General features: G+C 45.7%; 1 protein-coding gene across 6 annotated transcripts in view; it reads right to left on the reverse strand.

Moving 5' to 3' along the window:
• Window positions 1-24000, reverse strand: part of LOC135520270 (chondroitin sulfate proteoglycan 5-like) — a 50562-nt gene that overhangs the window by 5850 nt on the left and 20712 nt on the right. For 3 of the 6 annotated variants that reach the window (XM_064945690.1, XM_064945692.1, XM_064945693.1), the window contains exons 3-4: window positions 5887-6075; window positions 713-791 (exon numbers count right to left, since the gene is read on the reverse strand). In XM_064945690.1, the coding sequence (XP_064801762.1) occupies window positions 713-791; window positions 5887-6075 (268 nt within the window). Of the gene's footprint in view, window positions 1-634; window positions 792-5886; window positions 6076-24000 lie in introns of all 6 variants that reach the window. The other 3 variants (XM_064945691.1, XM_064945689.1, XM_064945688.1) reach the window with 3 other exon arrangements.

The following is a 24000-nucleotide window of genomic DNA, read 5'->3' on the forward strand; positions in this document are numbered from 1 at the left end:
AGAGACCTTCTTCACTTTTCTAACCTATCCAGCCCAAGTCAGGATAAACGAGTGAAACAGACAGACAGAGATACAGAGGCAGAGCGACAGACAGGCTGCTGCAGCGGCTGACATGGCAACCGGGGGGGGCACCATGTGAGCGATAGAGCAGGCATGCAGTGACATACCGATCGAAGGGAGAGCAGATCAGGGATAGATGGGGTGGAGGGGGTTACAGTGAGGGCTATAGGAGTTCTCTCTTGGTCAAGTCTTAGCCTATGCAGATAGTCAGAACTGACCACACCACCGGGTCAGGCAGATGTAGATGTAAGATCAACTTATTTCACATCTGCAGTGTGTGTATATGCATGTGTGTTTTTGTGTCACCTTCAAGTGGGATCAATAGCTAACAAAAAAACTCTACCAATAACTGACAATAAGCAATACACAGTAGAGACTTTACAGCCACGTTGTTGCTATGGTAACAGTGTTGCCTCAGTAACCGGGAGTAGTACTACGCCTGTAGACTTGTCCCATAGCGAAGGAGAACGCCCCCACTGTAACACCCCGCCTTGTACCCCGGAGAGGTGACACTCAAGCCCATGCGGAGGAGGGAAGGAAGAAAAGGGTGAGAGAGAGACGAGAACCACGTTACCTGACAGATAATGTTATCATAGTAAGCCAAAGCACGGGCATGAGGGACGTTAGGAGGGGTGTCGCACAGTTTCCTTACATTTGGGTGGGAGCCCTCAGCGATGGTGGACAGGGAGAAATTATCATTGTGCTGCTCCGATGGAGGCCGGTACTTACTGCTGGGAAGAGGAGGAGGACAGGGAGGGGACCAGAGACGAGAGGAAGGGAGGACAGGGAGGGGACCAGAGACGAGAGGAAGGGAGGACAGGGAGGGGACCAGAGACGAGCAGAAGGGAGGACAGGGCGGGGACCAGAGATGAGAGGAAGGGACGACAGTGAGGGGACCAGAGACGAGAGGAAGGGACGACAGTGAGGGGACCAGAGACGAGAGGAAGGGAGGACAGGGAGGGGACCAGAGGAAGGGAGGACAGGGAGGGGACCATAGATGAGCGGAAGGGAGGACAGGGAGGGGACCAGAGACGAGAGGAAGGGACGACAGTGAGGGGACCAGAGACGAGAGGAAGGGACGACAGTGAGGGGACCAGAGACGAGAGGAAGGGACGACAGGGAGGGGACCAGAGACGAGAGGAAGGAACGACAGTGAGGGGACCAGAGACGAGAGGAAGGGACGACAGGGAGGGGACCAGAGGAAGGGAGGACAGGGAGGACAGGGAGGGGACCAGAGGAAGGGAGGACAGGGAGACCAGGAAGGGACAGGGAGGGGACCAGAGACGGAAGGGAGGACAGGGAGGGGACCAGAGACGAGAGGAAGGGACGACAGTGAGGGGACCAGAGACGAGAGGAAGGGACGACAGTGAGGGGACCAGAGACGGAGGAAGGGAGGACAGGGAGGGGACCAGGGAAGGGAGGACCAGGGAGACAGGGAGGGGCCAGGGAAGGGAGGACAGGGAGGGGACCAGAGACGAGCAGAAGGGAGGACAGGGCGGGGACCAGAGATGAGAGGAAGGGACGACAGTGAGGGGACCAGAGACGAGAGGAAGGGACGACAGTGAGGGGACCAGAGACGAGAGGAAGGGAGGACAGGGAGGGGACCAGAGGAAGGGAGGACAGGGAGGGGACCATAGATGAGCGGAAGGGAGGACAGGGAGGGGACCAGAGACGAGAGGAAGGGACGACAGTGAGGGGACCAGAGACGAGAGGAAGGGACGACAGTGAGGGGACCAGAGACGAGAGGAAGGGACGACAGGGAGGGGACCAGAGACGAGAGGAAGGAACGACAGTGAGGGGACCAGAGACGAGAGGAAGGGACGACAGGGAGGGGACCAGAGGAAGGGAGGACAGGGAGGACAGGGAGGGGACCAGAGGAAGGGAGGACAGGGAGGGGACCAGAGGAAGGGAGGACAGGGAGGGGACCAGAGACGAGCGGAAGGGAGGACAGGGAGGGGACCAGAGACGAGAGGAAGGGACGACAGTGAGGGGACCAGAGACGAGAGGAAGGGACGACAGTGAGGGGACCAGAGACGAGAGGAAGGGAGGACAGGGAGGGGACCAGAGGAAGGGAGGAGAGGGAGGACAGGGAGGACAGGGAGGGGCCAGAGGAAGGGAGGACAGGGAGGGGACCAGAGACGAGCGGAAGGGAGGACAGGGAGGGGACAAGAGACGAGAGGAAGGGACGACAGTGAGGGGACCAGAGACGAGAGGAAGGGAGGACAGGGAGGGGACCAGAGACGAGCGGAAGGGAGGACAGGGAGGGGACCAAAGACGAGAGGAAGGGACGACAGTGAGGGGACCAGAGACGAGAGGAAGGGACGACAGTGAGGGGACCAGAGACGAGAGGAAGGGACGACAGTGAGGGGACCAGAGACGAGAGGAAGGGAGGACAGGGAGGGGACCAGAGACGAGAGGAAGGGAGGACAGGGAGGGGACCAGAGACGAGAGGAAGGGACGACAGTGAGGGGACCAGAGACGAGAGGAAGGGACGACAGGGAGGGGACCAGAGACGAGAGGAAGGGAGGACAGGGAGGGGACCAGAGACGAGCGGAAGGGAGGACAGGGAGGGGACAAGAGACGAGAGGAAGGGAGGACAGGGAGGGGACCAGAGACGAGAGGAAGGGACGACAGTGAGGGGACCAGAGACGAGAGGAAGGGAGGACAGGGAGGGGACCAGAGACGAGCGGAAGGGAGGACAGGGAGGGGACCAGAGACGAGAGGAAGGGACGACAGGGAGGGGACCAGAGACGAGAGGAAGGGAGGACAGGGAGGGGACCAGAGACGAGAGGAAGGGACGACAGTGAGGGGACCAGAGATGAGAGGAAGGGAGGACAGGGAGGGGACCAGAGACGAGAGGAAGGGACGACAGTGAGGGGACCAGAGACGAGAGGAAGGGAGGACAGTGAGGGGACCAGAGACGAGCGGAAGGGAGGACAGGGAGGGGACCAAAGACGAGAGGAAGGGAGGACAGGGAGGGGACCAGAGACGAGAGGAAGGGAGGACAGGGAGGGGACCAAAGACGAAAGGAAGGGAGGACAGGGAGGGGACCAGAGACGAGAGGGGACCAGAGACGAGAGGAAGGGACGACAGTGAGGGGACCAGAGACGAGAGGAAGGGACGACAGTGAGGGGACCAGAGACGAGAGGAAGGGACGACAGTGAGGGGACCAGGGAGAACAGGTAAAAGAGGATTAAACGAGGAGGAAAGTTGGAGTGGTCACATTGTGGAGGAAAAGGTGAGTGTCGATGGGGAGGGGGAGATTGAAAAAGAGGATGCAGCGAGAGGTGGAGAGAAGAGAAAAAATAGAGATGAACGGAGAATAGGGAGGGCACAATCAGGATTCAAGGACGAGGGGAAAGTATGTGAAAACAGGGGGCAAAGAAGGTGGGGAGAGGAGGAAGGAGTGAGAGAAAAAGCAAGAGAGAGCAGTGTTAGTTACAGTATAGTGCAAGTGTAAGACTTCAGTTTGCAGATGACAGACAGACAGATACCCTCTGTGATGCAACAAATCAGCTGTGAATCAAAAGTAGACTATAGCTATTTCCACTGAAAGTCAATCCTGGTTTGCATTTAATAGGGCACACTGTATAGCAAAATGTTTTGTAACTGAAAACAAAAATGAGAGGTACTTTCCAAACAGGCAACAATGACTCACCATTGACCTACCCTTGAAGCACTGTGATTCACTTTGTGTACCCAATTAAAAACTTGGAGAAACTTGATATCCAAAACAGACTTCCCAAACAGTAATTTGTCATTTTATGTTATTCTGGAAACGTCTGCTGGCTGGAAAGAGTTTCTCAGTTTCTCTGTCTCTTCTCGATCTCCTTCTCTCCCTCTCCTCATCATATCCATAGTTAAACATCCTCTGAAGTAGACCCATCAGTTCCTACTATTGTCTGACTGAGATTTATATTTAATGAGTTCATATCACAGGCCAATCAAAGCTCAAGTAATGAGGAGGAAGAGTGTGCCAGAGAGATGGAGTAGAGAAATAAATAAATAGGGAGACAGAAAGAAGTTGACAATATTTATTATTATTATTTTAATGATGTTAATATTGAAATCTCCAAAGTAAGCTTTGGCAATACATACATTGTTATATCATGCCAATAAAGCAAATTGAATTTAATTGAAAGGAGGATACTACAGGGCTGAGAGAGAGAGAGAGACAGAGAGAGAGAGATACAGAGAGAGAGAGAGAGAGAGAGAGAGAGAGAGAGAGAGAGAGACAGAGACAGAGACAGAGACAGAGACAGAGACAGAGACAGAGAGAGAGTGGTTTCTAAGCCGTGGCCCAGGAGAAAAGTGTGTCAGTTTTAATCTGGCACTTCAGCCAGAACACACTCTCTTCTCTGCAAAGATAACGTTACCTGCATCTCTCTCTCTGTCCTCTGCCATTCACTTTCTGCCACTCTTGTCACCCCTCTCGCTTTCTCTCTCTTTCCCTCCCTCAATCCCTACTCTTTTTCTTTCCCTTCCTCCCATTCATGACCTCTCTCTTTCCCCACCTTCCCCAGCACCTCTCTCCCTCCATTTCTCTCTCGCTCCATCTTTCTCTCTGCCTCTCTCTCTCTCTGACAGGGAAGCAGACCTCATCTTGACTGCGGCACATACATTGTGCAGGCCACTGCAATTATCTGCAGCAGATGGAGGGAGAGAGAGGTGGGCGTCTCATGTATACATGAGCCTCATCAGCAGTGTCCTATACAAGCGTGCGTGCGTGCGCGCACACACACACACACACACACACCCTCAGGTCGCACAGCTGTATGTAGGTCAACTTCATCTCCCCTGCCTTGTCTCCCCTCCCCTCTCATACACTCCTGATCAGACTGCCCTACTTTCAGCTGGAGCCAGAGCAGCAATGACATCACTATTTTCAGCTAGCACCGCGCGCTAGCCATCAGCACGCTCTCCACCGCACTGACTGCTCCACTTTCCTTCATCATCATCATAATGCTAACATCATCATCCTCAGCTAAGAAATGTGCATTGCTGATGGAAGCATCCACACTCATCCACCCTCCTACATGACTTCACTGTTGCTAGGCAAAACGACCAGCGAAAGCACAGCCGCATCTCATACTGCACTCGTTCTATCTATCCTCATCCTGTTCTCTTTCAATGCAAACTCAATCCCTCCCTTTTTCTCCCTCTCTCTCTCTGCTTTATCTTTTCTCTCTTTCTGCGTTTCTTCTCTCATCTATCTTGTCATCGTGTTTTCCGCCCCCTCCTCTTCCTCCGCATTCCTTCATTGTCTCCTTCGCTCATTTAATATCCTCCCCCCTTTATCTGATCCATCCAATTCTCCCCCTCTGTCTGTTCTGTCTATCGCCTCTTCTTGTTTGTGACCCATCCCCCATCCTCCTCTTTCCAGTCCTCCCTCCCTCCCTCCCTCCCTCCCTCCCTCCCTCCCTCCCTCCCTCCCCCTCCCTCCCTCCCTCCCTCCCTCCCTCCCTCCCTCCCTCCCTCCCTCCCTCCCTCCCTCTAAGCCTCTTCTCTCGAATACTATATATGATCATTTTAAAAAGTGCTAGAAATGCTAAGCTCTGTTGATAGTGGGTGTGATTTTTTTTAAATTTCACATACATATGCTGTGAGAATACAAGAGCTCAAATACCTGTCTATCTGCTGCCTGGTTTTTCTAGTCTATAAGCTCACCTGCATTTGCACAGCCAGTTTTCCATGGGTTCTATGATCTTTGGTTGCTCTGCCTGGTTTTTCCTGGTTTTCTTCCACCTTTGTGCTAACTGGTTTTATCTGGTCCATAGACTCCCCTATATTTGTGTAGGTTTCCCTAGGCCCACGCTGTAAGCTTACCTGCGTTTGCGCAGCTTGCTGTTCTCGGTCTTGAGCACGTGGAGCTTCTTGGCGAAGCAGACGATGATCATGAAAAGCAGCAGCACCATGAGGGCCGACGCCCCGATGGTCAGACACAGCACCTGGAACTCTGTCACCACCGACTCACAGCGGGAACCCTTGTGCCAGATGTAGTCCTGGACATTACACCTGCATGGAGAAGGAGGGATGGAGAGAGAGAGGGGAGCAAAAAGGAGAGGAGAGAAAAAGAAGAAGAAGAAGAAGAAGAAAGAGGAAGAACAGGAAGACGAAGATGAAGACGAAGAGGGGAAGTAGTAGTAGTGGAAACAGTGAGGCGTGTGTAATGGAATACGGAGAGGAAAGAGAAGAGCAGCCAGGGAAAGATATGGTGACAGATAAAATGGCCAGATAAGGGAAGAGTGGAGAGAGGCCATGAGAGGAGTGTAAAGGAAATAAATCAAGGATGGAGAGAAAAGAAGGGCGGGTGAGAAATGGAAGAGGGTTTATTTACCAAATAGAACACTTCAACAAAATTGTGTGTGTGTGTGTGTGTGTGTGTGTGTGTGTGTGTGTGTGTGTGTGTGTGTGTGTGTGTGTGTGTGTGTGTGTGTGTGTGTGTGTGTGTGTGTGTGTGTGTGTGTCTGTGTGTGTGTGTCTCTGTCTGTGTGTGCAGGCTCTAAATGATTTAGATTAGGGTGAGGGCAGTACCACTGTGTCATTCATAGTTCAAGCTTGAATGGTTGGCACACATTTACATCCAGTTTGCTCTGTTTAAGAAAATCAAGAATTGCTGTTTAGAATTATCCCAAGTGCTTCATTATGTGAGTCTGAAAGCTTTCAGGGCTGGATTCAATCCGTATCGTGGAAGTATCGTGGACAATCTCAGATTTGTACTTTTTTAATTTGACCTTTATTTAACCCGGTAGGCCAGTTGAGAACAAGTTCTCATTTACAACTGCGACCTGGCCAAGATAAAGCAAAGCAGTGCGACAAAAACAACAAGACAGAGTTACACATTGGCAAACGTTCGATCATACAACACAATAGAAAAATCTATGCGGGAAAATTGTCTTTCAATTTAAATCGAGCTGCATCGCGGACCTTCCACAATACAGATGAAATCCAGCCCTGAATGTGGGGTCTAAAAAATGCTCTTCAACATCCCACATATGCAGCCGTGTATATCATTTATGGAAGTGAAATTTCAACTCTTAGTCTAAAACAGACTCTCAGATGCCTTAATTAAGTGTCACCAGCAGGCCGTCAACATGGCTCTATTTGAAGGGATAATGTGATCACTCTGTCAGAGAAGAAAATAGAAAAAAAACAAAGAGCCAGAGGCTGTTTTCCACACACACACACACACACACACACACACACACACACACACACACATACACACACACTTCCCACAATCTGAGCCCTAGACTCTTTTTTTCTCCAGTTTGCCAGTGTACAGTTTCCGCCTGGGGACAAAAATGACAGAGGCAGATGGCTTTTTCTGCTGACTATCTGGCATCTAAATATCTCAGTTCTTAACAAGACTGGAACCTTACTAACCAAATGTGCTGCTTCACATGCTTGTAACCACTACGAGAATGAGTTGTATGGCATTTTGCATAAGAAGACATAGACTCTATAAACTGGGTCGATCACACTGGTTACAAGGGGAAATGGTAATGTCTCTCACTGCTTATAACTTGAATGAAACCATAGTAACCAGATACTATGTATATTTCTGCTGCTCCTGTATCTAGAACCTAAAAGTGTTCTTTGGTTGTTCCCACAGGAGAACCCTTTGAAGAACCCTTTTTGGTACCAGGTAGAACCCTTAGGTTCCAGGTTGAATATCTGCACGTGGATTTTAGGGGGAAATCACCACTTACGGATGGACTCACATTCACTTGGAAGAATTTGAATGTGAAGAGCAACATAAATGCACCTCTCCCTTCCCCTGTTCCCCAAACACAGGCCAAAAGACCTACAGACTCACACAGATTAATGTAAATGCGCAGTATGAATGGAGGTGTGAGTATGGCATTTGAGATTGAGATTCACAGTTTAAATTCAGCCCAGTAAGCGGGTGATGGGGGGATCGGTTCCTTACAGCACCACTTCCTGCATCCTGCCCCCTTTCTGTCTGAGCTGAACGCGCCAACCGAGGAGCATTGGCTCCGTGCCAGGGTACCAGGGTACCCTCCGTGCCAGAGTACTGTATGTTGGTACAAAGAGGTAGTTTATATAGGAAAGAGAGAGAGAGAGTAAATTTAAGGAGAGAGTAAGGAGGATGGTTGGTTGCCATGGTGATCCAGCTGAGTCACACAAGAAGCAGATGCAGCACTGATATGTAATTCCACCGCGCACACACACACACACGCACACACACACACACACACACACACACACACACACACACACACACACACACACACACACACACACACACACACACACACACACACACACACACACACACACACACACACACACACACACACACACACACACACACACAGCTCTCATGAGACTCTCTCTCGCTTAGTAATCTCTTTATTTCTCATTCTCAATGTCCTCTTACTCCCTCCTTTATCACTCTGCCCCTTGAGTTTCTCCATCGCTCTAATTTATCACTGATTTACCACCTCTTCTTCTCCTCCTCCCACTATCCTTATGTCTCTCTCTCCCCTTCCGCTCTCCTGCTCTTTGCCAGCTGCCTCCAGCAGAGTGTAATCTTGTTTCCATTCAGCTGACTGACTTTGGTTTTGACATCATTTAAATGGTGTCCTAAAACAGCAGTCCTAAAAACCCTACAATTTGACTTAAAGATTTTGGTTGCACGTTTTCTCAAGTGTTAAAATCAAACCGAAACAATCCAACTGAAATAAACCCAGTAGAAACATTCACCATGGCTCTTGTTTGTTTGACCTTAAAAGGCTTGGCTCTTGCTATGCTTGGTTCTCTCTCTCTTACTGAGCTCCTCATTTAAACACTCACGACTCCCACAGCTTTACCCTAACCAGTTACCCAGTGTAACCACAGAGCCTTCCCTCCCTACCCCATCATTAACTCAATTAAGATTTACCACAACCCCCAATCGCCACCAAATACAGCCCTCTAACCCAGTGACACAATGGAATTACCCGAACCTGAGCCACATCACAAATCCCCTCAATATTAACTTGATTAGGCTTGTAAAGCTGCTCGACTGCCAACTCCCCCGGGATAGATACCCTAACCTGGCCAAGAGGATGGGGGCACAGATGGGACGCCCCCCTACTGGGAGGCCCCCCACAGTGTTGTGGGGTGAGGTTGACGGGGGGATGAGGGTAGATGGGGGATAGGAAGGAAAGGAGGTTGGGGGCAGGTTAGTGGGGGGTACTGTACAAAGGGAAGGAGAATGAGGGATAATGAAAGGGTAATGGAGGGTAAATGGAGGGGAGGATCAGCAACGTTAATCAGAGCCCAGCATGACTGTCACAACATTGAGCAGTGTTTCCCCTAGTTTAACAACTAGAGCCCCGCTTAGTCGGCCCCCGAATCGATACTAAAATAGTAAATTGAAACTCATTTAATTGACAAATTAAGGTGTGGGAAGTCATTAGGTGGGTTGCACCATGATCAGGAAAATGTTATCGATAGAGGAAACAAATGAGTCAAACTATCACCCACATGCCTCCTCTGGCAATAAAAACCCATTACCCTGCTGGGTAACGCTTTACACAGCCATAACCATGTCATAACAGCTGACATAACTTGTTATAGCCTGCCATTAATATGGTCATAACACTGTCATGACAAATACATTTAGACCTGTTGTGATATATATTGCGTTATTTCATGGCTGGTTATGACACCTACATAAGAGTGTCAAAACTCACTCCATTACACCATAGCTGACTTGCCAACAGTAATTTTATGTTATATAATATTTTCAGAAATTGGCCATATTAAATTATCATTGTAATTGTGCACACATTGATGTCAGACATGCACCTACCCCAATGCTCAGTTGCTGATGACTGGGATGAATGCAGGAGTAGATTTTCAGAGCAGGACAAGACACCCTTTTTTTAACTGATGACTGACACCAGGGCATGTACGTGATAGGCCTATGGTTATAATCCTTAGTCCAAGTAAAGTGACACAGTATAGTCATAATGCTTCACGACAGTGTCAAAAAGTGTATTTCTTTAGTCCAGGTAAAGTGACGCAGGATGGTCATAATTTCTCTTGGCGGTGTCATAAAGTGTATTTTCTACAAGTTCTTTAAGATACGACAAAATAAACATGACTGTAAAGAAATCATTACTAAAACAACAACAATAGATTTAAGGAACCAATTTTCAAAAAGGAAACTTCTTCGCTGTGCCACTCGGGAGGCCTTGACTAACCATTTCTGTATGGACCTTGCTTTGTGAACTGGGGCATTGTCATGTTGAAACAGGAAAGGGCCTTCCACAAATTTGGAAGCACAGATAAGTCTAGAATGTCACTGTATGCTGTCGCGTTAAGATTTCCTTTCACTGGAACTAAGGGGTCTAGGCCGAACCATGGAAAACAGCCCCAAACCATTATTCTTCCTCCACCAAACTCTACAGTTGGCACTATTCATTGGGGCAGGTAGCGTTCTCCTGGCATCCACTAAACCCAGATTCATCCGTTGGATTGCCAGATGGTGAAGCGTGATTCATCACTCCAGAGAACGCGTTTCCACTGCTCCAGAGTCCAATAGCGGCGAGCTTTACACCACTCCAGACGACGCTTGGCATTGCGCATGGTGATCTTAGGCTTGTATGCGGCTGCTCGGCCATGGAAACCCATTTCATGAAGCTCCCAACAGACAGTTCTTGTGCTGACGTTGCTTCCAGAAGCAGTTTGGAGCTTGGTAGTGAGTGTTGCAACCGAGGTCAGACAATTTTTACATGCTACGCGCTTCAGCACTCGACGGTCACATTCTGTGAGCTTGTGTGGCCTACCACTTCGCGTCTGAGCCGTTGTTGCTCCTAGACGTTTTCACTTCACAATGACAGTACTTACAACTGACTGGGGCAGCTCTAGCAGGGCAGAAATTTGACGAACTGTCTTGTTGGAAAGGTGGCATCCTATGACGGTGCCACGTTGAAAGTCACTGAGCTCTTCATTAAGGCCATTCTACTGCAAATGTTTGTCTATGGAGATTGCATGACATTGTGCTCAATTTTATACACCTGTCAGCAACTGGTTTGGCTGAAATCCACTAATTTGAAGGGGTGTCCACATACATTTGTATATAAAGTGAATGTCACAGGTGTAAATATATGGATCATGACAGTGTTATGACCATATTATTACAGGTTATGACCGTGTCATAACAGGTTATGACGCTAGATGTCAAGTAAAGTGTTACCAAATACCGTCCTCCCCATAGTGTGATAACAATGCCATGAACCCTAATTTGAAATACCTGTAGTACATCTGCCCCATGTTCCATGTAACTGCTGTATGTATGTGTGTGTGTGTGTGTGTGTGTGTGTGTGTGTGTGTGTGTGTGTGCGTGTGTGCGTGCGTGCGTGTGTGTGTGTGTGTGTGTGTGTGTGTGTGTGTGTGTGTGTGTCAACAAACCAGACTCTACTGCCATGGAATGGCTCATCGTATACATTGGGCTACCTTACTGTGTCCGTGTGTGTTTGGGTCTGTGTGTTTTCCCTGATCTGAGCCCTCTCACTAGATCTTCATCTCCTGTGTCTGACCTCTTGACCTCTTGAATGACTCTGTGCTCTCTTACTTCTGCTTATTGGTGGAGGGGGTCTTAATATAGCCATAATCCTAGAGGAGAGGGAGTGTGTGTGCGTGCGTGCTTATGTGTGTGTGCATGCGCATGCATGTTTATGTGTGTGTATGCTTGTCATAATTCAACCCAAAATTTTAAATCGCCATGATTACATGGGACTCCTGGTGGTAATACCTCTTTTTAATTATATCAAGCTGCAGGACACACACACACTAAAACACAAACACAGCTATGAGTGTATACACACACACACACACACAGTTAATTTAACCTGGCTCGTCCTGATCTGTTTCCATACTGGCAGGCAAGACGAGCTCTGACTCATTTTCTCTCCTTCGTTCCCTCCTACTTTTTCTCTCTTTCTCTGCCATGTCTATCTCCATCCATCTCTCTCTCTCTTTCCCTCCTACACTCCATTTTACAGAGTGTTGTCCTCAGTCCTCCAGCTTTGGGGGTAATTATAAAAAACGTTAGTGCTCTCAGGCCATGTCAGTTAGGACAGTAGAGAGAGGTAAACTACTGACAACGTTAGGTAGATCAAACATTCAAATTGGAACCACTTCATATCCAAACCAACGCACACATGCGCACACACGTGTAGAATGCAAATGCTTACAGTGCACACATACATAGCAGGACATGGCTTTGTCGGTAAACCCCAGAGAGAGATGTGGAGGGCAGACACAACCAACTACTTGTTGGAGTGTGTTATAACAGAGGGCAGAGCCCTTTGCATTCATCCCACTGTAATTCAATTGGGCTGGTGTATGAATCAGCCTCAGTTCACCATTACACACAGACACACACAAACTGGGCTAAAATTGTGCCAGAGCTCCACTGACCCATATTGCTTCTTACTCCAACCTCAGACAGAAGATGGACTGTCCCTCAGTGCAACACAGATCTTCACTGACTCAGTCCAACAGTCTCGTAGGACAGTGTCATCTAACATGGACTTCTCACAGACATCAAAATCAATGTACTTAGTGCGTAGTGCGTTGTTTACTGTTTGTTTATGGTTTACTATGATCTCTTTAAGTCCACCAAAGACCTTGTCTTCTAAAAGTGCAGTGATAACCATTTACATTTGAGTCATTTATCAGATGCTCTTATGCAGAGTGACTTACAGAAGCAATTAGGGTTAAGTGCCTCGCTCAAGGGCACATTAACAGACTTCAACTTATCGGCTCAGGGATTTCGAACTAGCGATCTTTCATTTATTGGCCCAACGCTCTTAACCACTACCCGCCGCCACATTGCTGTAATATCCTAGTTAAGTTTTATGGGAGTGATTTGCGATATTGCTCTTGGCTTTCCAATGATTATAAACCAGTATAAAGGATAAGACCAATCTCTGCAAAGATTGGGCATCTGCCATCTCAATCACACACCTCATCTTGGGCGGCAGTGTAGCCTAGTGGTTAGAGCATTGGACTAGTAACCGAAAGGTTGCAAGTTCAAATCCCTGAGCTGACAAGGTACAAAATCTGTCGTTCTGCCCCTGAACAGGCAGTTAACCCACTGTTCCCAGGCCGTCATTGAAAATAAGAATTTGTTCTTAACTGACTTGCCTAGTAAAATAAAGGTAAAAAAAAAAAAAATTAGGCCTGCTGGGAGATTACCTACTGCTGACCTGCCACAGGAAACTGTCAGAGTCAAGAGGTCAGGGTCAAGATCACTGAACAGTTGAACTGTGTAGCTGCACACTGGTGAGAAACTGTGTGTCTGCGGGGGGAGGAGAACAGAGGGTCATAATGTCATGAGTAGGGCCTTGAGTTGGGAGAGGTTCTATTGTTTCATGGCAAAAGCAAAACATATGTGTGTGTGTGTGTGTGTGTGTGTGTGTGTGTGTGTGTGTGTGTGTGTGTGTGTGTGTGTGTGTGTGTGTGTGTGTGTGTGTGTGTGTGTGTGTGTGTGTGTGTGTGTGTTGTATCTGCATCTGTGTGTATGCGTACCTGCATGTGTGTGTGTCTCAACTTGAGTGTATGTGCACACGTACATTTGTGTGAGCTGTCCTGTCTGGTGAACATAATCCCGTTGGCATGGCGACCCTGACTGTTCGATACATCTGTGCCAGCTCTCATTGCCATCATCATCTCCATCAGCGCTAGTCAGGAGGCGATGGTCATCCAGGGACTAACTACCGCGCATACATTTGCATGCTAATCCACACAGATGTTTGCTAATTTCTGATCTCTCCCTGCTGATTGGTTAGTTCGGTGAGTTACAGGAAATAAATATCTTGGCATAGATCTGCATAATGACCGGCAGAAGGGTTTTATAACAATAGGTTGGATGAGTTTGGGGAGGAGGGGGTTTTGTTGAAGGAAGGGTCTTAGACAGAGGTACTGCTGTGCCCCTCAACAGTTTAGACATCTAGAGATTTAGTGCTCCATTCCATTTAAACCCAAGCTAATACCCGAAATTGAATCAGACATGGGATTTGAAACCCTTTCTGAAACCCAATCTACATATTGGGAAGGTTTCATTTCAAATGCCATTGTTGGGTTCTGATTTCTTGACTTATGAAATTATGAAATATATTTATTCCTTTCACTGAGGGAGAGAGGGTAATTTATCATATTTACATAATGTCAAGATATGTTATTGTTAGCCATCAGGGATCCTATGGGAGGAGGACAGACACCGTCTGGTACGAGACAACATGACAGCTGTGAGTTGGGGAGGAGTGAGCACTTTGGGGCAGAGGTCAGGTCAGATGAAGTGAGGAAGAACAGGTATCACAAAGGTTCTGTCAAGCAACAGAGGTGCATTGGCTATTCAGATGTGTAGGAGACTCAGCATAGGAGAAAGGCTTAAATATCAGTGCTTGTGTGAATATGTCTTTTGTCTGTACAGCTGTTTGACCCTTTGGGATGAATAAACTTGGTTTGAGCTTTCATAGTGTTCGTCGAGTTGAACAGTTGGCGCTGCGAGCAGAGTTCACCACGATTTGCAGTCCAACCAGAAAGTCCAGATCAGTGGAGCAGGAGCTGGCAACAAACAAGGTAGGCACAGTTCCTACACCTGTTTCCACTCATTTTGACATCTTTGGGAGATGAGAATCGTAGGCTGAATAATTATAGGATACGGACCTAGAAAGCCTGAGTTTATTCCGTAGGCCCATTGTATTATGCCCGGTCGTAGATTTAAAGGGAGTAAGGCCTGAGCAGGATAGTTCATGTAGAGGGTAAGACTCATAGAGCGAGAGGGTCATTTCCGTGCAGGTGGTCCTGTGGAGGGTAAAACCCTAGTGTAGCGGTTTATCAGCCAGACCCGTAAGGAGGGTGAAGGTCTCAGCCGCAGTGGCCATGCGGCAGTAGAGTGGGTGTGGATGGATAAAGTGACATGCTTGTGTACTAGGATAAAAGGTTGCCATTCAGGGTTCGAAGAAAATATATTTGAATGCTGTTGGATTTGGGTGTATTAGCAGTAGCAATAAAGAGAGGTTGGTTTCATGTCCTGTTGGGATGGGGAACCGTGACAGATTATGTGGAAATAGGAAGACAAGTGTGAATCATTTTGGTAATATGTGTTATCAACAACAGTGATATTTGAGGCGCAACACTGGAATAAGACCTTAGGTAATATATATTCTCCAGTAATACATTTGCAGACGCTATAGTATTGGTTCAAATACAAGGTATTAAGTGCCGTGACCAATTAATAGGCACAAATAACATAACTATTCTCCAGGGAAGTGGTTAGCCCTACCTTGGAAAATAGTTGTTAGAAGGTGTGTATTAGAGACGGGAGTGAAGAAATCTAAACACCCTGGACACGGTCGGGAGAGTTTGGGGAATAATAACTATTGTAAGGGAATACCCCCCTGAAATGGACAAAAATGAATGGGAAACCATTGGCATAGTACAAACCATGTACACGATGGACAATACCACCCAAATCGGCGTTGATTCATGCAAAATGTTTTGCAAATGCCATATGGCAATTGCCAGTTGTAACACTTCAAAAATCCAACAGGTGGCGTGTGCGCTCCACCGTGGTTTTTCATTAGGAAATGGACCCCAAGTCAACATCCAAAAGCCAAATTTTGAAAAAATGAATTTTTTGTAAATTTTGTCAATTTTTTGTCAATTACACGTGTAAGAACTGTATGAATATACTTTTGTCCAATTTTATTATCATTATTTTTTTTATTTTTTTACTTGCGCATTATTGCATGTGTTTTCTCCATTTGCAATATGATTTCATAGGAAGTCAGAAGTCAAAAGTCAATAATTGCAAAATTTAATAAAAAACTTCACACACCCCTAAAAAAGTGCTTACTGGACCGTTTTTCAAAATTCTTTAGAATTTTGTGTCAATTACACACGTATAAGAACTGTATCATCATACTTTAGTCATATTTTATTATCATAATTTTATTTTATTTTTTTTACTTGTGCATAAGGCATATGTTTTGTGGGGGCCAAATGTCATAAGAAATTTGACATGCTCAAAAATCCTGCAGAAATGCAAAATTGACTGGCCTGATGAACTCGGGATGGCCGGGCAGTGATTGTTGTTCCTTGCAATCACTTGTGGTGTTGATTTCATCATGTCCATTTGTTTATGTTTTCTCACTTTTGCGAAGTCACTGTGCATTTGCAATATGGTTAACCTGTTGAAACTCTAGGGGCGCAATTTCATTTTTGGATGAAAAACGTTCCCGTTTTAAACAAGATATTTTGTCACAAAAAGATGCTTAACTATGCATATAATTGATAGCTGTCGAAAGAAAACACTCTGACGTGTCCAGAACTGCAAAGATATTTTCTGTGCGTGCCCTAGAACGTGAGCTTCAGGCAAAACCAAGATGAGACGGCATCCAGGAAATGAGCAGGATTTTTGAGGCTCTGTTTTCCATTGTCTCCTTATATGGCTGTGAATGCGAGAGGAGTAAGTCTGCCCTTTCTGTCGTTTCCCCAATGTGTCTGCAGCATTGTGATGTATTTGTAGGCATATCATTGGAAGATTGACCGTAAGAGACCACATTTACCAGGTGTCCGCCCGGTGTCCTGCGCCGAAATTGGTGCACAAAAGTCAGCTGCAAGTATTTTTCCATGGAATTTAGAGAAGAATACAGGCTTCCACGAACGATATATCAATGAAGAGATATGTGAAAAAACACCTTGAGGATTGATTCCAAACAACGTTTGCCATGTTTCGGTCGATATTATGGAGTTAATTCGGAAAAAGTTTGACGTTGTAGGTGACTGAATTTTCGGTTCGTTTCGGTAGCCAAATGTGATGTACAAAACGGATCTACACACAGACGCTTTCAGGAAAAACTGCGCATTTGGTATGTAACTGAGAGTCTCCTCATTGAAAACATCCGAAGCTCTTCAAAGGTAAATGATTTTATTTATTTGGTTATCTGGTTTTTGTGAAAATGTTGCGTGCTAAATGCTACTCAAAATGCTAAGCTAGCTTAGCATACTCTTACACAAATTAGTCAATTGCTATGGTTCAAAAGCATATTTTGAAAATCTGAGATGACAGTGTTGTTAAGAAAAGGCTAAGCTTGAGAGCAGGCGCATTATTTTCATTTTATTTGCGATTTTCAGAAATCGTTAACGTTGCGTTATGCTAATGAGCCTGAGGCTTTAGTCACGATCCCGGATCCGGGATGGGGAGATTCAAGGCATTCACCATCACGAATTTGTCATGCTATAAAAGTCGTGCAGGAATGCCAAATTGACTGGCCCGATGAACTCGGGATGGCTGGGCAGTGATTCTGGTACCTCTCCATCGCTCGTTTGGGTTGATTTCAGAATGTCACTTTTGGTGATGGTACCTCACTGTTAAAACATATTGCAAATGTATTCTCACTTTTGCAAAGTCACTGAAAATCGTGCAGGAATGCAAAATTGACTGTCCCGATGAACTCGGGATGGCTGGACAGTGATTCTGGTACCTCTCCATCGCTCGTTAGGGTTGATTTCAGAATGTCCATTTGTTGATGTTTTCTCACTCTTGCAAAGTCACTGTGCATTTGCAATATGGTTAACTGGGCATTCACCATCACGAATTTGTCATGCCATAAAAATCGTGCAGGAATGCCAAATTGACTGGCCCGATGAACTCTGGATGGCTGGGCAGTGATTCTGGTACCTCTCCATCGCTCGTTCGGGTTGATTTCAGAATGTCACTTTTGGTGATGGTACCTCACTGTTAAAACATATTGCAAATGTTTTCTCACTTTTGCAAAGTCACTGAAAATCTTGCAGGAATGCAAAATTGACTGTCCCGATGAACTCGGGATGGCTGGGCAGTGATTCTGGTACCTCTCCATCGCTTGTTAGGGTTGATTTCAGAATGTCCATTTGTTGATGTTTTCTCACTCTTGCAAAGTCACTGTGCATTTGCAATATGGTTAACTGGGCATTCACCATCACGAATTTGTCATGCCATAAAAATCGTGCAGGAATGCCAAATTGACTGGCCCGATGAACGAGGGATGGCTGGGCAGTGATTCTGGTACCTCTCCATCGCTCGTTAGGGTTGATTTCAGAATGTCCCTTTTGGTGATGGTACCTCACTGTTAAAACATATTGCAAATGTTTTCTCACTTTTGCAAAGTCACTGTGCATTTGCAATATGGTTAACTGGGCATTCACCATCACGAATTTGTCATGCTATAAAAATCGTGCAGGAATGCCAAATTGACTGGCCCGATGAACTCGGGATGGCTGGGCAGTGATTCTGGTACCTCTCCATCGCTCGTTAGGGTTGATTTCAGAATGTCACTTTTGGTGATGGTACCTCACCGTTTAAACATATTGCAAATGGACAAGAGTCACCAGCAAGTCACCGTCCATCAGTCAATTTGATATCATTCTGACACCAAACTGATACAAACTGACACCAAACCCACTTTTCCCAACTCGTTTAGTAGCCAAGTATCACATACTTCAGAGCTGGCCCAAAATTCACAACGCCTTCGGGTCAAACCATAAAAAAAACATAAAACACGTAATTACGTTCTAGCTGCGGGTCCATTTCTTGTGTTATGTGTAGACCTAGCTGAGGCGACCCCGAATCCCAAGTTTCGGCTCGATAGGTCATTTGGTGTCCGAGTAAAACCCTAATTGGTGCTGAAAATCCACTTTTTTCAATTACTTGCTACGGGGTCCTTGAATGAGCTATCGGACAGAAACGTTGGGTTCTGTCTCTATGGGCCGAGTCGGTCACAATGCACCTAGTCTTGTGACTCTGGGACATTTCTAAATGTCGCCATTTTCGTAATGGTCAAAATGAATTGAAGTCATTGCAAATGTACGAGGCTGTTTCTCGGTCCGAGAACCTTCTAGAGCGCCGTAACTCACCACACACTATCGACCTGAGGTCTAGAACAGGATTCTAATGTTTCGTAACTCTAGGTCTGACGGTTCTTTAAAAGTTCCAACAAGGTTACCTAATGCAGGGAGTGTTTGTCTCTACGCACCCCAATGGGTCCCTACTTCCAAGCTGTGTGTGTGTGTGATTTAGTTTTCCTTTGAAATTTTATGGAAAAATGACTGATTTACAGTTGCCTAATCACATATATGAAGTTTTGGAAAGATCTGATTTTTTTAACCCCTCGAAACAGCCCATGAGACACCAATTATGGCACTTCCGGTTGGCACAGGAAGCTATAACTCACCACATATCCTCATTGGGGTATGCCTTTACAGAATCCTGAGTTTTAAGTCTTTACCATAAAAACTGACTGATTTACACAGGGTTGAATGCACTATGTCTATCAAACTGCATGCAGGTTATGGGTATACACTTTTAGGGTTATTTTAACCACTTCCGGTTGGTCCAGGAAGCTTAGAATCGACACAGGTAGACCTTATAGTGGCCTGATGGACTGGTACCAAAGACAGGTTCATAAGGCATTCATAACCCACATAGGCATCAGGTTGAATTTAGAGGTGAAGCCAATGTATTCCTATGGGGAGAGAAGTCAATGCAAACTGTTTTTATGTAAACACCTTCTTTTAACTGTGAAGGGTTAATGCCACACGGTCAAGGTTAGGCTTGCACAGATCGGGAGGACCTTAGGAACAGTCCTGTGTTTGAATTGTCCTTCTAAACCTAACGGTTCTGCCGCTGTCACCCAAAATCAAATGACGTTCTGGTGCAGGCTTCATTTTGGGCCTACTTTTCTCATGGTCGCTGCGCTCAGACCGAGCGAGCTACGGTCAAGCGGGGTGTCTCGTTGAACTCGGCACAGTCTGGACACTATGGTGATGCCATTTTTTGTGTTGATTTCAGAATGCCAATTTGGTGATGGTCCCTCTCCGCTTAAACATATTGCAAATTAACAAAAGTCAACTAGCAAGTCAGTGTCCATCAGTCAATTAGATGTCATTCTGACACCAAACTGATACCAATTGACACCAAACCCACTTTTTCCAACTCATTTAGAAGCCAACTATCACATATGTCAGAGCAGGCCCATAATTCACAGCGCAATTAGTTTAAAACATAATAAAAATGTAAAACACATAGTTACGTTCTAGCTGCGGGCGCAATTAGTTTAAAACATAATAAAATGTAAAACACATAGTTACGTTCTAGCTGCGGGTCCAGTTCGGACATTATGTGTAGGCCTATGTGAGGCGACCCCGAATCCCGAGTTTCGGCTCAAAAGGTCATTCGGTGCCCGAGTAAAACCCTAATTGGTGCTGAAAATCCACTTTTTTCAATTACTTGCTACGGGGTCCTTGAATGAGCTATCGGATAGAAACGTTGGGGTCCGTCTCTATGGGCCGAGCCGGTTTCAATGCACCTAGTCTTGTGTCTCTGAGACTTTTCTAAATGTCGCCATTTTCGTAATGGTCAAAATGAATTGAAGTCATTGCAAATGTACGAGGCTGTTTCTCGGTCCGAGAACCTTCTAGAGCCACCTAACTCACCACGCACTATCGACCTGAGGTCTAGAACAGGTTTCTAAAGTTTCGGAACTCTAGGTCTGACGGTTCTTTTTTAGCTCGAACAAAGCTAACTATTGGAGGCAGTGTCAGCCCAATACGTCCCTCCATCCAAGTTGTGTATCTGTGTGATTTAGTTTTCCTTTGAATTTTTATGGGAAAAATGACTGATTTACAGTTCATGGGGGTTGTCTAATCACACATATGAAGTTTTGGACAGATCTGATTTTTTTAACCCTTCCAAACAGCCCCTGAGACACCAATTATGGCACTTCCGGTTGGCACAGGAAGCTATAAGTCAACACATAGCCTCATTGGGGTATTCTATTACAGAATCCTGAGTTTTAAGTCTTTACCATAAAAACTGACGGATTTACACAGGGTTGAATGCAGAGTCATTTTCACCTTTGCTGGTGATGTACATCCAAATACATTTTGGGTGAATTTAACCACTTCCGGTTGCTCCAGGAAGCTTAGAATCGACACAGGTAGACCTCATAGTGGTCTGATGGACTGTCATAGAAGACAGGTTCATAAGGCATTCATAACCCACATAGGCTTCAGGTTGAATTTAGAGGTGAAGGCAATGTATTCCTATGGGGAGAAAAGTCAATGCAAACTGTTTGATGTAAACACTTTCTTTTAACTGTGAAGGGTTAATGCCACACGGTCAAGGTTAGGCTTGCACAGATCAGGAGGACCTTAGGAACATTCCTGTGGTTGAATTGTCCTTCTAAACCTAACGGTTCCGCCGCTGTCACCCAAAATCAAATGACGTTGTGGTGCAGGCTTCATTTTGGGCCTACTTTTCTCATGGTCGCTGCGCTTAGACCGAGCAAGCTACGGTCAAGCGGGATATCTCGTTGAACTCGGCACGGCCTTGGGATTATGTTTATGCCATTGCCTGCTCTCTGTGTCTTTATACACCGCGCTTTGTCACTCCATCCTTGCTGTGTGTGTGTGAGAAAGCTTTTCTTTGACATCTGTTGGGAGAAATGACTGATTTTACAGTTCAGGAGGGTTGCCTAATCACACATATGAAGTTTTGAACAGATCTGACCTTTTTAACCCTTGGATACAGCCACTATGACACCATTTAAGGCCTTTCCTGTTGGCACAGGAAGCTATAAATAAACTCATATCCTCATTGGGGTATGCCTTTACAGAATCCTGAGTTTTAAGTCTATACGTTAAGAACTGAGTTATTTACGGAGGGTTTAGTGAGTGTGTGTTATTTCAGAAAATCATAGAAAATCACAGAAATCTCGCAGAGCTCCGCAGCACACTTTAAAAATATTCGTATGAACACCCTGCAACTGGATCTGTAACTGTTGAAAAAAAAACCTGTCATTGTACGATTTCTCTTAAATGACGATAGATAAATGGCTGATTTTTTTGTTATTGACACCGGAGGCTCCTTGACTTGGACGTGAAGTAAAAAAATAATTTCTCTATTTTCATTTTGGACCTTTAATCCCAGAAAAATGGCCATAACTCAAAAACCGTTGAGGCCTAGACGCCATCTTGTTCGGGGCCAACTGCCCATTATGCCAAACCTATGCTCACCAAGTTTCGGCTTCGAAATATTTTCAGTTTTCGAGATAAGGCCCGTCGTGATTCGTGATGTTTTGTCAAATTGTAGTATGATTGCTTATGCCCTCTTGTGGGATTTTCCGGGATAGCGGAAAAATGACCAAAATTTGATTATTTTATAAAACAAAAACCGAATGTCCGACAAAGTTCATTTGATGACTTCCCGGTAGGTCTGGCCCTGCCGCTCGGCCCGACACCGTCCCCGAATTTTAAAAATGTTTTTTGGACGTCTAGTAAGGGACGGTACATTTGCAATATGGACTTTTTCACTAACCATACAGAAAATGTCGAAATGTTCCCTTAAGGTATGAAATGGTGACAGACGGCCCCGATTCTCCCTGTAAAGCGGAGCTAGAGTATTTAATAACGCCACGGAGGCGCTGAAAGAAGCGCACAAGCACTGGTTAGAGCATTGGACTAGTAACCGAAAGGTACCGAAAGGTTGCAAGTTCAAATCCCCGAGCTGACAAGGTACAAAATCTGTCGTTCTGCCCCTGAACAGGCAGTTAACCCACTGTTCCTAGGCCATCATTGAAAATAAGAATTTGTTTTTAACTGACTTGCCTAGTAAAATAAAGGTAAAATAAAATTCTACCAATTCGGCTCGAATATGGGAAGAATTTTGCAAACTGGATGAAATTGGGCAACATTTCCCTGCTGACGGAAAATTCGAATCAAATAAAAAACTCAGAGATGCTTTGTACGCCGGCTTTGATGACAGGGTTGAAACCTTGGCCAGGTCTATGAATACAGCTGCTTTGAGAGTGGAATATAACTCTGCTTACTTCGCAGACTTGCCTCTTTTTCAAAAGAGCAGTGGTAAATCCTTCTGAAAGTAGAGGGACAGGAAACTTTCACATAGCGGTGTATGATATCGGTACAATCGATATTGGTTCATAGAGATTACAGTTTCTATATGAAGGAAGACGGATGAGATCACGTTTTACACAACTTGTTAATAGATGCCAGGGATCAAATATCGCAGATTCTTTATGATGAGAAATTTGCTAAATTTGCCCAAGGTAAAAGTATTTAGGGTTAAAGAATCTGCCAATGGATTCTAAAGAGGTAACAAATTAAAATTGTCTGTCCGAACATTCCTTGAAAAACTCAGAAAACCTTGGGGGGGGGTTTAATCTCATGAGAAAGTTTATGTCGTTTTATTATAAAATAGATTTACATTTCATGTCGTCTTATTCCGAAATAGATTTCTGGAATGGACGAAAGGGTGGAGGGGTCATGAGGAATAAGCATAGGGGTTACCAGGGGTTACCAAACCTAAATATAACTTCATATTATTTTACTTCATGAACATTGTGGTGGAGAATCATGGGGAAAAGAGACCAGTGAATCGTTGGACTCCGTGGTGATGTAAAGTCACCGTGTCTAAGGGTAGTATATGCTAAATAAAGGATACATAAAAGTTGGGGTGGATTAAAACAAACGCTTAATGATTGGCGTAAGGACAGTGGATTTACCAATATCATGTTCGGTTTATAATTAATCATTTTGGATTGCTATGTAGCATAGTGAATGCTAAGGAAATGTACACTTTCTTTTCCAGAAGAGGAGGGGGTTTCCTTATCTCTTGTTGGAATGTTCCCTGAGACTGTGGTCTTGGGGACAGCAGTTAGTGATATTCGGCATACACGTATCTGGAGTAGGCCATAAATGGAGTTCCCAGATAAGGAAGGCCTGTTCATGTGTGTTTTTGACCTACGGTTTACCACACACACACCAGCACCCACAACCAATTTACCGGTTATGAATATGCGTTAGTGGTGTTGATACTGTGGAATTTATTTTGTGGGGTCTTTTCAATTTGGTTTT

Source organism: Oncorhynchus masou, chromosome 29 (genome assembly GCF_036934945.1).
Source record: "Oncorhynchus masou masou isolate Uvic2021 chromosome 29, UVic_Omas_1.1, whole genome shotgun sequence".
In the NCBI taxonomy this organism is placed as follows: Eukaryota; Metazoa; Chordata; class Actinopteri; order Salmoniformes; family Salmonidae; genus Oncorhynchus; species Oncorhynchus masou.